This window comes from Idiotropiscis lumnitzeri, chromosome 13 (genome assembly GCF_059441095.1).
Source record: "Idiotropiscis lumnitzeri isolate Australia: NSW breed Sydney's pygmy pipehorse chromosome 13, RoL_Ilum_1.0, whole genome shotgun sequence".
In the NCBI taxonomy this organism is placed as follows: domain Eukaryota; kingdom Metazoa; phylum Chordata; class Actinopteri; order Syngnathiformes; family Syngnathidae; genus Idiotropiscis; species Idiotropiscis lumnitzeri.
The window spans coordinates 5,434,992-5,447,604 of NC_142403.1; the positions used below are offsets into that span (position 1 = coordinate 5,434,992).

The 12,613-nt window shown below is 41.2% G+C and overlaps 2 protein-coding genes across 2 annotated transcripts; both read left to right on the forward strand.

Moving 5' to 3' along the window:
* Positions 1-1,912: 1,912 nt before the first annotated feature.
* pdcb (phosducin b) lies at positions 1,913-5,920 on the forward strand. The gene is made up of 4 exons (XM_088312276.1): positions 1,913-2,075; positions 3,082-3,128; positions 3,515-3,663; positions 4,810-5,920. Exons 2-4 carry the CDS (start codon positions 3,086-3,088, stop codon positions 5,323-5,325), a joined length of 708 nt encoding a protein of 235 aa, XP_088168402.1. The 5' UTR covers positions 1,913-2,075; positions 3,082-3,085; the 3' UTR covers positions 5,326-5,920.
* Positions 5,921-6,283: 363 nt separating this feature from the next.
* On the forward strand, positions 6,284-10,436 carry LOC148324107 (spindle assembly abnormal protein 6 homolog). Its single transcript, XM_088313550.1, is given in 9 exon segments — positions 6,284-7,304; positions 7,873-7,933; positions 8,167-8,246; positions 8,335-8,439; positions 9,001-9,169; positions 9,511-9,588; positions 9,838-9,955; positions 10,032-10,192; positions 10,297-10,436. Coding segments are annotated over 9 exon segments (1,059 nt in total). The 5' UTR covers positions 6,284-7,122; the 3' UTR covers positions 10,402-10,436.
* Positions 10,437-12,613: the final 2,177 nt, after the last annotated feature.

A 12,613-nucleotide genomic window follows, 5' to 3' on the forward strand; every position in this document is an offset into this window, starting at 1 on the left:
ATTTTTGAAAAAAGTTGAAATTTACCAAATCATCATCCTATTAAGAGAAACAAATGTATATTCTCTGTATGTGAGATTCTAGAGAGTGAAAACTCCTCAGTCAGCCCAGGAGAACATCATGTGCAGCTGAAAGGAATCTTGAACAAGCTCCCATAAGACTGCAATAGCCTGGAGTTGTCATAACATTGGAAGGATCTCAATCCTCCCCACTGTCAAGGGAGGTACAATATATGGATCAGAAGAAGGAAACACAACCATGTACAGCAAATCAGAGGAGAATGACAACCTTACCGTCTATGGTCTTGTTAATTTGCTCAGCAAGGAACAATAACTTGCCATCATTTTTTTTAATAATTATTATTAAAGTTGAGGAAATAGGCAGCTATGATTGGAACCATAAATAAAGCCTTTTCTTAAGAAGTTTAAAACCTAACTACCTAGTACACCATTAAATGCCATGGGGATTTTTTTTTTTTTAACCGAAATATTCTTGGCCTGATAAAGAGATAGGACCGTAACCAATTCAAATTTCAAACCCCTCCAGCTACTGTTTTTCAAAAAAAGTGAATAACAAACAGACAACACGACTGGAGTCATATTTATACTACCTAATCCCAATCTCCAACTGGGAGGTTTTTGCTATTTGTTGCTCATTTTGGTATATGTTACAAAAGCAGTGATTTATCAACATGTTAGAAACTTTTGATTCGATGTATGTGCTGCAAACATTTTGCCATGATCACCATGACTCACCTAAGTGTAGTTTTTATTGGTATAGAGAGAGGGATATCATGAAAGAAAGAATGCACCAGGCTTAGGAAGTACTGTCAGGTCTTGGAACATACACTGCTAAATAATCTGCTGTACCGTATTCCATTTTAAGCATCGAGTGCTTAGTGAGAGAATGAGATGATGAAAACCCCACATGACATGCACAGCTCCTCTGTGTGCCTGAATTTAAAAAGTCTGCTAATCCTTTAAGCCAATAAATACAGGACACAAAAGGGCAAAAAGAGACACACAGAAGTCAAAGAATTCCACAACCTGACTCAGAAAACATTTGATGATTCAGCAGTTGACTGAAGCTCATTTTACAATAGGGCAAATGAAGATAATCCAAGGAAAACGGGTCATTGTAGAATTTTCTTTTACAAATCTGCAAATGCAACTTTAGGTGAATTTGTGTGTTCAGAGGTGAATACGGTGACATGGGATGTTCACTGTGTGCCGTATACATCGATCACCCACATCATTTTGTCAACTTGCACAACATAACGATATCCAGTGCAAAAACGATCAAATGTGTTTATTCACTTTGAAAAGAGACTGTCTGAGAGGTATTCATTTAAAAATATGTGTGTTAAACTTTGCAGTGGTGTATTACAGTCCTGAAACATAATGAGCACTGTCTAATAGTTTACGGATCAAAGCCATTAGATACAGCTCAGGGACAACAGTGTGATTTCTGTGTTGATGAGCCACGTGATGAAAAATCCCAAGCTAGAAGTGCTTTATGTTTTGTAAGATTGCCATCATGTGTTTATTTCGTGTGACTGTTGGAACGCCTTGGAGACACTTGACTGAATTACAAACAAAACATGCATTTAGAATTTGAAGACATACTGTAATCTGTCGTTCTGTTCTGTTGTAGGATGTGATGTGTCCAGAGGGGAAGTCTGAAAGGCAACACCAACTCAGCTGCAATATTGTGGAAAATATTAATTAATCTTCTCTCTCTTTTTTTGTCTCTCTCTCTTGCTCTCTCTCATTTGCTCTCTCTCTCTCTTTCTCTCTCTCTCTCTCTCTCTCTCTCTCTCTCTCTCTCTCTCTTGGGTAAGTTGGGCCTGTATCAAGTAGAGGCTTCTAATTCCTGAAGTGAAATCCTCTTAGGATCTATTTCCGTTAGGTCTATAGCGTCTTTTTTGAAATCTCCATTAGACCCTGCTCATTGGCTGGATAGAACTTACGCATGCACGCAAAATCACACACCAAGCAGCAACAGACAATTCTTTGAAGTATATCGAGCGCAGACCAGTGTGAAGTTAGCGCACAACTTCAAGAAATCATTGTGAAAGGTAAGAAAAATATTTCACATTTTACTTGGGCATTGTTGTTCGACTTACATTAATGTATGATTTATTGTACATGGAGTTTTGTATTTAACATGTTTAAATTTAGACATTTATTATGGGAGCATGAATGTCATTTCCCTATCAATTATTCAATGAGTTTAAGTTGAAATATTTCGAGGTGACTTAATGTGAGTATCATATAGAGTCATTAAAATAATAAAATATTAATAAATTGTGTAAAATTCGTTTTAAACTACAGTCTTCAACAAAATCTAAAGAGAAAGAGCAATTTATTTTGCAACTGCGTCATGGGTCCATCTTTCCTCAAAGAACTCACTGTTTATCTCTCTTTCAAACACACGTGCACATCCAGAAATTAAACAATAAAACATTCATAAAAAACTTGGGCATGTGTTCCATCTAGAACTAATCAGGACCAATTTTCCCATTGAAAATAAACATCATCCAAAAAGGAACACTGGAGAATGACAATTGGATCCAGTGAGGTTTTAATTCAACTTACTGGCCAAATCACGTCATGAAAATCTAAAATCCACCAAGTCAATACAAAGACATACTGTAAGGATGTTTTACCAAATTACATTGGCTATATTGTAACTACGTTTCATATTTCTTATAGTTGCTAACAGTGAAACTATGGGATGATTTCAATTCATTGTCATTCAAAACAATATTCATGTAAAATGTAAGCATGTGTTGTTTTTGTTCATTTGAAAACATTTTTGGACATACAGCACATTCTTTTTAAAAACAGTATCAGGGATAACAAAGCCACCTAGAGACCCGCTACAGTCAACTAATCCTCTTAGACAGCATTAATTTAATTAAATATCATGGCAATCACTTTGTAAACAAATCTGGAGCTATCAACTATCTAATCACTAATGTAATATGGTCGATAAAACATATTAGTAGTTATTATTGTTACAAACACCTTCCCTTAATTTGGAAAAGTTCTGATAATTTTTTCCACCTCTGCTTTATACAGAAACATGTGTGACCAGATCGACCTTGAAGAAACAGCAACCCACACGGGTGAGTGAATCGGTGTTTAAATCATTTTCATTTTAAAACATTGGAAGCTTCGTGTGCACTACAGTCAAACGTGTGAGTCAAGAATGATTAAAAATGAACGTGACGGTTTAAGACCTTGGAACAGTTTACATGACTAGATAATGTGAACTAGAGATTGCTTACATGTAAAGTGTGGCTAACAGCCAAAAAGAGCGATAATCAATATTTTTGTTACCTAGTTGGCACTTGTACAATTAATAAGCTTTCTTGAGATTGCCACAAAGCCTTCATCACTGAAACACCACGTCACCATTTCAATATAATACAAAAGACCGATGTGTCATGTCAGTGCATTTTCAGAATGCTGAACAAACCCAACTAACTACTATTTGTCAACATTTCAAAAGGTCCCAAGGGTGTTATCAATGACTGGAGGAGATTTAAGTTGGAGAGCATGGAGCAGGAAAACCTGCCACCTGCTAAACGGGAACTGCTCAGACAAATGTCATCCCCTCATCGGAAAAAGGACGACTCGCGGGCAAATCTCAATCGCAAGGTATATATTGGCTTTGGGGAGTTTCAAAGATGACACTTTGATGTTGGCAACACGCAGCATTATGTTAAAACTCATTTCAACAATAAATGTTGCTTCATTACTGAACAACAGACTAACAGATAAACAGAATATGTGTAGTTAAACAAAACAAAAAAGTTGATCATTTATGGAGGATAAGCAGGCTGACTAATTTGTAAGTCAAGCAGCCATTACACATGAAGGGAAATGAAGGGAACCCCCCGTGAGTTACAGCCAATGGCGGTGTGATGAAAAAAAGCTTAAAACAAGTCGTGAGAAATGGATGGGTTTTCTCCTCCATGTTGGACAATTGATTAGCTATTTTAAAAAAGTGACAAACAATCGTGTGAAAATATGTCACCACATTGCCATATGCCAGTTTCTTAATTGTGCATTGGGCCAGGGTTATTATAGTTCAGGAATTTTAATTATAGTTAGCTTTTATTTTGTTTTGTTTTTTTTTTGTTAGTTTTAATTAGTTTTATGGACGGCTTTGTTAGTTGTTATTAGTTTTAGTTTTTTCCAAAACATTTAGTTTCTGTTCACAGTAGTTTTATTAAAGGAGCAACGTCATTTGCTGGCTCTTTTTTATTGGCTGTTGCATGATGTTGCTTTCCGAGCGACACACGTTAAGAGGACTACAACTCCCAGACAACAGTTCGACCCTCTTCTTTTTGTGTAATATTATAGTAAATACATTTCAGTCAACCCCAAGGGCCCGTGTATTAAATTAGATGAAAACTAAGGACATTTTTGCTGTAATTATAGTTAGTTTTAGTTAGTTTTATCATGGTAAAATGTAGTTTCAGTTAGTTTTAGTTTTTTTTTAAAAGCATTTTTATTTAATTTTGTCACTAAAAATATTTTTTTCTATTTTAATTTGAGTTACTTCGTAGGTTTTCGTAAATTAAAATATTCTTAATTGGGGCATGAATGATGTTTCACACAAATTCAATTTATGTGTGTTGCTGCACCTATTTCACAATGAATAATGCTGAGTGTTTATATTTGTTGTTTAGTATTTTGCTGTTGCCAGATACATTTGAAAATTTGATTCTAGTGTTCAAACAAAATCCCTCAGACCATACAGGGCTATTAACCTAAAAATGCATTTCTAATTATTTTCAGATGAGTGTACAAGAGTATGAACTGCTAAAGGAGGAGGATGAGGGCTGTCTTAAGAAATACAGAAAGCGGTGTATGCAGGAGATGCATGACAAGCTTAGCTTTGGGCCAAAGTTTGAAGTCGTGCACGACTTGGACAGTGGGGAGGCATTCCTCGAAGTCATCGAGAAGGAACATCACAGCACAGTGGTTGTCGTCCACATCTACAAGGGTGGAGTGAAAGGCTGCGAAGAGCTCAACAACTGCCTCAACTGTCTGGCCGCAGAGTATCCCACTGTTAAATTCTGCAGGATTGATGCAGTTTCCTCAGGCGCGGCTGAGAGATTCTCAGACGAGGTGTTGCCTACGCTTTTGGTCTACAAGGCAGGTGAACTCCTGGGGAACTTCTTGGCCTGCACACAGCACTTAAACGAGGAGTTCTTTGCTACGGATGTCGAAGCCTTCCTCAACAGCTATGGTTTGCTGCCAGAGAAAGAGATGCCTATGATGGATGATGAAGAGGAAAATGATGTGGAGTAAATAATCATTTGTGGCTGCTGAGGAACCCCAAAAAATGATGCCTGGGTGTTTGTATGTTGAGTAATGAGCGGTATTTGCATATCCTAAAATGATTGAATATGTATTTGAGAAGAGTTTTCTCAGAGGCATGGTTGCACAAAAAATCTGGTTTGGCGAAATTAAACAGAGTTTGTGTTTTAATTAGAATAGAACCATCTCTCCTACAAAAGCAAAATCCATTTTACGTTACTCTAACTTGAATCAATTAGGTAATATTTTGTTTTGCAATGTTAGAAGAAACACATAATGCAATATTTGAAAGACTCTTAGCACTTGACTGGATTTATTTATTAATCCTAAATTTATATTACGGTTCTACAAATTGTTAAGCAAAGGGCTGTCTCGTGAAACTCACCAAAGAAGTGTGGAGGTGGACACGGTTGTAATTACATTCATTGTATTTGAACATAGCGTACAATTTTGTGTATACAGGACAATATTTAGTAAAAGTACAAAACAATCTACATAATCATCACATTTTGTTAATGATTGCAAGTATATATGGTCATAATTATAATTTGCCCATAATTTAAACAAATAAAACATTGGGAAATTTTCTGTTTTGGTTTATTCACACCAATCACATCCATCACAAAATGTACATTTTTACAGTTATCTACGAGGGAACTCTGTACAGATACGATACTATTGTAGTGTTTTGGGTTTGATCCCAGGGTCTGGCCTTCCTGTGTGAAGTTTGCATGTTCTCCCAGTGCATGCATGCGTTTTCTCTGTGTTTGTTGTTTTTTCCCACATCCCCAAAACATGCATGGGAGGTGAATTGAACGCTCTAAACGGTCCCCAAGTATCATTGTGAGCATGCATAGTTGTTTGTGTTTGTGTGCCCTGCGATTGGCTGAAAACCAGTTCAGGGTGTACCCCGCCTACTACCCGTAAACAGCTGGGATAGGCTCGAGCACGCCAGGACAAACATTTGACTGTTCATTCGCACGCCAACTCACCGCTTGATCGTCGCAAAGAGGGACGCACGGCTCCAAAGGATGATGCTCGCCCTCTCTGGGGCAGGTCGTCTCCACCAGACTCACCAGGAGCCAGTACAGCTCGCCGGTGATTGGGATGTACTGACGCATGAAAAGCGGAAATTTAAAAATTAAAAAAAAAAGGGGGGGGGACAGTTCCGTGTGAGCCGGCAAGCGGTAATCACCCTGGACGTCACTTGAGAAATTTCCAGCAGCGTGAAGTAAAAAAAAAATGAAAAAGTGGTCATAGACCGACGCAACGAGGCAAAAGATCCACTGCAAGTGAAGATTTACACACGCTTGCACCAGCGAGGGGACGCACTGCTGCTGAGGTTTGGGGTTGGTGACATGACATTGGGTCTGCGCCAGCTTGAGCAACAAATGCACATCGCAACCGCCAGGCACCTGCGGGGAGACGCTCGCAAGTCACACGCTAAAAATTAGAAGAGAAAAACAAAAAACTGATCATGAATTTTGATTATTTTATTGGGGTGTTAATGGTGAAAATTTAGAATTCTTTGAAAATGGGGAATTTTTTCCTATTTGAAAAGCTTTACCAAGGTGAGTTGAAATTTGGAATGAAAAAAATGGCTCTTCAAAAACAGACCCCAGTGTGTTTTACGTCGGAACGCCCCACAAGATGTCAAAATTAGAGAACCCCAGAAAATATATATTTTTAATTTTTGGGTGGAGCCGGTTGCCAGAAAAATTACAGCTCAAATGACACGTCCATTCCTTAAAAAAAAGAGCAACAACAAACAGATATGAACTTCGGTTTATGGCTCTAGCAGCCGTTGTCTCAATAGGGGGCGCTAATGCGCAGTTTGCCGACATTCTGCCCAGGATGAAGAAGAAGCTCACCAACGAAGAAGAAATACGATCGGTTCGGCGGTTCAACATGGAGAGCATTTTCAGTGAAGTTGTCAAAGTCGTCATTAAATCACCTCACTGCGATCAAATGTCAAAGGCACACTTTTGGCTTTAGTTTTGGGTTGACGATGAACGAATCGAGTTGAGTTTCATGCGTTTTGTTTGTTTGGCTTTGCTTTGCTTGATTTGGGAGAGGAATGCTTGAGTTGAAAGCCAAATTCCATTTGAATCTTGTCGTATGTTTATATTGATTTAAAGGCAGAATAATCAAAAACTAACTAAGCGATTGATTAGTGAAATGAACGCATTGTATCGTCTTCGAAAGACGCACGTAAGTCAGCACTTTTATTATTCTTAGTAACGGCTGATGTCGGCCGTGGCCGATGCCGACGCCCTGTCATCTGCTCTCACGGCAATCTCTCTCTCTCTCGCTCTCTCTCTCTCTCTGCATTCAGAATTAATTAAAAAATTAATTTTTGTAAATATAAGTTTTGTGTTTGGTTTAGTTTTGCCTTGTTTTACGATGCTGTCTGCTGCGAGGGGGGTTATTGCGAAAAAAATCTTTTCTCGAAGGCCTTACCTGAAGAAATAAAGTTCCCATTCGAAAATCTGAAACAATGGATTCGTCTGTGTGATGAAGTATGTTTTCACGTTTCAGAAAAGCACACATCCGTGTCACTATTGAGGCACAGTCGAGCGTAAGTGGCGTTCACAAACGAGTGAGTATGGCATTTATTTGTCATTTTTAAAAAAATAGTTCTTTGGTTGCTTGTCTTCACTTCTTAAACTTTCTACTTTTAAAAAGTAACCCACAAAAACAAAAGGCATTTAAACATTGTCAAGGTGCAACAATTAATTGATTGATCGACCACTAATTGAGTTTCAGGTTATTTATTCTCTTTCTGCAAGTGAAGCGATTTTAAATCGATTTTCTCTGTTCTTTGCTGAACAGGATCTTCTGGTGAGATTAACCAATGATGCAGATCCACACTTTCTCTTCAGCCTCACAATATCCGAGGAAGACTTCCAAAGGTTTGCCAAAGAATAAGTGGAATTAATTCCCAGTGTCAAAATGAGCTGAACAACTGTTTTTTCTTTTTTTTTTTTTTTTCATGCGTAGTTTAAAAGTCCAGCAAGCGCTACTCATTGAATTCCCGTCGTTCCCTGAGATGCTGATGCAGCTTCTACGTCAATGTCGGTCAGAGCAGAATTGCAGCCATCCCAGGTGCTCCTCCTCCTCTTTCTGCTCCTCTTCCTCCTCCCAACGTCAACATGGACCACTTCCATTTCCTCATCCACCATACAACACACATTTTCATTTTAACATCACACATGGAAAACGAGTCCAACAATAAGCCTTCCTCAGGTTTTTGGTCTTTTGTTGCATTCAAGCAGTAAAAGTCGTATAGTTTTGTGGAAAGTGCCTCAGTCCCACGCTGATTGATTATGCTTCATAAACACAAACTGCCTTGACGAAGTTCGACATCACACGACGCTTTGATCTTTTCTTTTTAGGAAACTGCTAAATCTGCAGTTGATCTTTTTGTAGGCGTATGAAGGGATCATTCTAGAAAAACAAAATAGTTTTTGCTGATTGAATGTTCCCGGAAGTGAGTTATTTCTTTTTCTTCTCTCATTTGCACCCCACCGATGTCCATGTTGACGGAATAAGTTTGACGTTCGGGGCAAACGCGCCGATGCGTGCCGTCTGCCGTCTGGATTTGCGCGATGCCACGTGTTTGCTGGGTGGCCGCTTTCTGTTTAGTTTCTTTCTTTTGCTCTGCAGGTTCCAGCTGCTGCTGTCATGTGACTCGCCATCCCTGGATGGCCCCGCCCACTTGAGCGTGATGGAGACCAACTCCTTCCAGCACATCAACCGACTTTCTCTGCAGCTGACGCAGGGCTCGGACAAACACGTCAAGGAGTACCTGGCCGCCTGTCTGGCCTCTCTCAAGGTGACGCACGAGAACGACGTGACGTTTTGCGCTCGTGGGCCACGTTTCATATTGAAATCGGACACAGGCCTGCTCGTGCTGAAATGTTTCTATTTGATTGTTTTGAATTCATTTCTTTAGAAATAACCCCCCCAATCAATTAATTATTAAAAAAACAAACGTTTGACTGCAAAATGATTCGAGGAGATAAACGAATGAAAAAATATCGCTCCATTCCAACAAATTGTCTGTTTTCTTCTTTCAACGTGAAAGACGACGCGAACGCTGCTTGAGCAACTTGTGCTCGTCGTTTGTGGCTCTTCTCCCAAGCGTCATGTTGTTTTCATCTTGTCGCATTTCAGGCGGAGAAAGAAGCGCTCGCGGTCAAACTGCAATAGACCGAAGATGATCTGACCAGGCGGCTCCATATCGCCGAGCAGGTTGGTTTGTTCGAAGCAGAAAATGGGACAAAGTCCAGCTCCGCCGCAAGTCAGCTTTTGTCAAACGAGCTTCCATTTTGTGACGTGAATTTGAAATTGTCCAAATCCTTGCAAGTTCGGCCTCTCCGCATTCAAGATTTCTGCCGTCCTCCATGACAATTTCCCGATTATCTTTGTTTGATCAAAATGGCCGACATCGGCCCATCCTTGACGAAAAGTTGAAAAAAGACATTTGCCACGTCTTGCCAGACGCTGTCGGAGAAGAGCAACGAGATGGAGCGTCTGCGTTTGGAATGGACTCTGGAGAGCAGCTCGCTTTCCGGCCGTCACGCCGACGAGTTGCGGTCCGAGCGGGAGAAGGCGTCTGAGGAGAAGCCCCGCCCCCATCGGCAGCGACCCGCTCGCATCAATGTCTGAGTGACGGCGCGGCGGCGGTGTGTCGTAGTTGCAGGAGGACCTGCGGTTGCAGTCGGAACAACTCCGTCAGCAGCTGCAGACCCGTCTGGAGCAACTGGAGACGTCCTGCCGCGAGCTCACCGACCTCAAGTACAAGAACGAGGCCGCCCTCAGGGAGCTCAAGTTCAAGCTGGCGGGCTCGGAGGAGGTACGTCCACCACGAGCGCCCATCGGTGTTCTTTCAGGAGCAAATCAGACAACCCTTCGGTACTTTAGCCCGAACTTGCCGCCAACTTGTGCGTGTCCGCGCAGGAGTGCCAGCGCTTGACGCAGCTGGTCGGCTCGCTGCGTCGCAAGAAGGCCACGTCGGACGCGGCGCTGCACGCCAAGGAGCCAGTTAAACACACACACTCTTGATGTTTTTTACTTGCACGGCGCACGTTTGTTTTCTGTGGTTGTTTGTTCAGATGAGCTCGTTTGTCTTTGGCTTTTACGTTTCTTGAATAAATCAACCTCACGTTATTTCCTCGTCAAAAATGTTTTTTCCTTTCATATTTGCTTGGAAAAAAATGGAGGACATGCAATGAAGAGCTTTGGACCTAAATTGGACTTTTTTCAAATTTGCAAACAAACACTGACAAGCGGCCATGTTGATCGTCACTCGAGGTCAGGTGACCTTCAGCTCGCTGCCGTTTTCGACGGGGAAGCTTGAACAAGCGTCTTGCCCAGCTTGTCTGCCAAATTCAAATTTGTCATGAAAACCGATCCCCGAAGCTTACTTCTGCTTGTCATGTTGATTTTCTCTGCTTTTTAGTCGGGAAGCGGTTTTTGGTGACACCGACTCAAGATCCGCAGCTGCTTCCGAAAGGTCGGCGCAGGCGAACGAAATGGTTGGTGCCGTCCTTCTCATGTCCGTGAACAGCAAACGGCGCGAGTCTCGAAAGATTTAGCAAAACGCTCTCCAATGGCCGTCCGACAGTCGGTTCATATTTGTGTCGCGTGATTGACAAGGGCAGCAAACGAGTTCGCCCCCGTCGCTGCCGGCTGTTCGTTTTGTTTGTTGCTGAAATGAAGACGTGGCCAACACACGACCAGCCTCGTTTGTTTCATTGACAAGCTCGGTGCAAAACGTTTAACGATAAGAAACGGTGCCCTCGTTTCAGATGGAAAATGAAGTTGTCACCTTTCCAAATGCCCCCCACCCCACCATGTAGGAATGAAAACAACAACAACACGACAACTGCTACATGCTAACGAGCACCACCACATTTGCTAAAAAATGAGCAGCATTCTGTGGAGGAGGAAGACGGACACACTGGAAAGAAAATTAGAGCGAGCGCCACAAAAGTCAACTTGCGCCTTTGCTGCATCGACGTCACGCTCGTGAGAACATTATTTGACTCGCAGTGACGGAAATTGCGACGCTCATCAAATCTCGTCAAATAGCACCTTGCAGCCAGAAAAGAACAGCCTTTCAAAACAGAAACTTTTAGCGTGGAAAAAGACTTTTAGTGAGAAAAAAAAAGACTTTTTTTAAAATGATGACAACAGATTTTGACTCTTTGGAAAAAAAAAGCTTTCTGCTCCCTAAATTTGGGAAAATGTTTAATTTTCCTTAGATTTTGGATATCGTTTTTCTCGGATGAAAATTATAATTTTTTTTTTTAGATCTTTCCCAGAAAACAAACTTTCATTTAAAATAAAATACTTTTTTTCCTCAAAAAATGACATTTAACAAAATACTTTTTTATCTTTTTTCCCTAAAACTATACAGAGTAAAGTTTCTCCGTTTTCTCCCATTCTCTGCAGAAATGTTGACTTCCCCCTTGGAAAAACAATCATTTTCATCAGCAAAAAGTAATTAATCTTAATCTGAAGATTGGAAAAAACTTGAGTTGAACGAAAAACAACAAACATCAGAAAAATGCATTCACATCACAAAAAAAACTCTTTTGCCTTCGAGAGAAAGTAAAAATGTTTGAGGTTTCAAAACAACAAAAATGCATGTTTGTTGCAAAAAATAAAATAATTTTTGGCATTTTTTTTTAAAGTCTCCTCGCAAGACTCCGACTTGGAACCATCACAAGTTCCGCTGAGCCATGAGGGGAATTATTTCCTAAAGGACGCTCGCTGTCCAAATGTTTTTGAAGAATTGCGCAATGAGCTTAACGTTCTGGTGCGAGGTCACCTCAGGTCTTTCGCGACCATCATTTTTCTTTCCAGTGTGGCCGTAAACTCCTTCCTTGCTAGCCAGTTCGCAGCTCTTTTGTCAGCCAGCTGGACCGCTCCACAGTTAAAACGCGTCTCGCGGGTTTTTGGCATGTTTTGGGTCTCGCTCACCTTCCGAAGAAGAAGACAAGTACGGAGACGAAGCGCGCGCGCCGGCCGAACAACCAAGAAAGTCTACGTTGCGGCGACGTCGTTTGTCCGAGCAGTTCCCACGAAAGCGCATGGGTCGGGTCACCGTGTCGGGCGCCGGCCGCACGGGCCGCTCTTCAGCAGTGGATCTCGTAGGCCATCTGAGAGTCCGCAAACAAACCGGCGTGATTGACGAACATCCCCTCGCCCTCGGACGTCACGATGGGCTCGGCCTCGCCGCCCTCGCCCGCCATTCTCCGCGCGGTCCGAA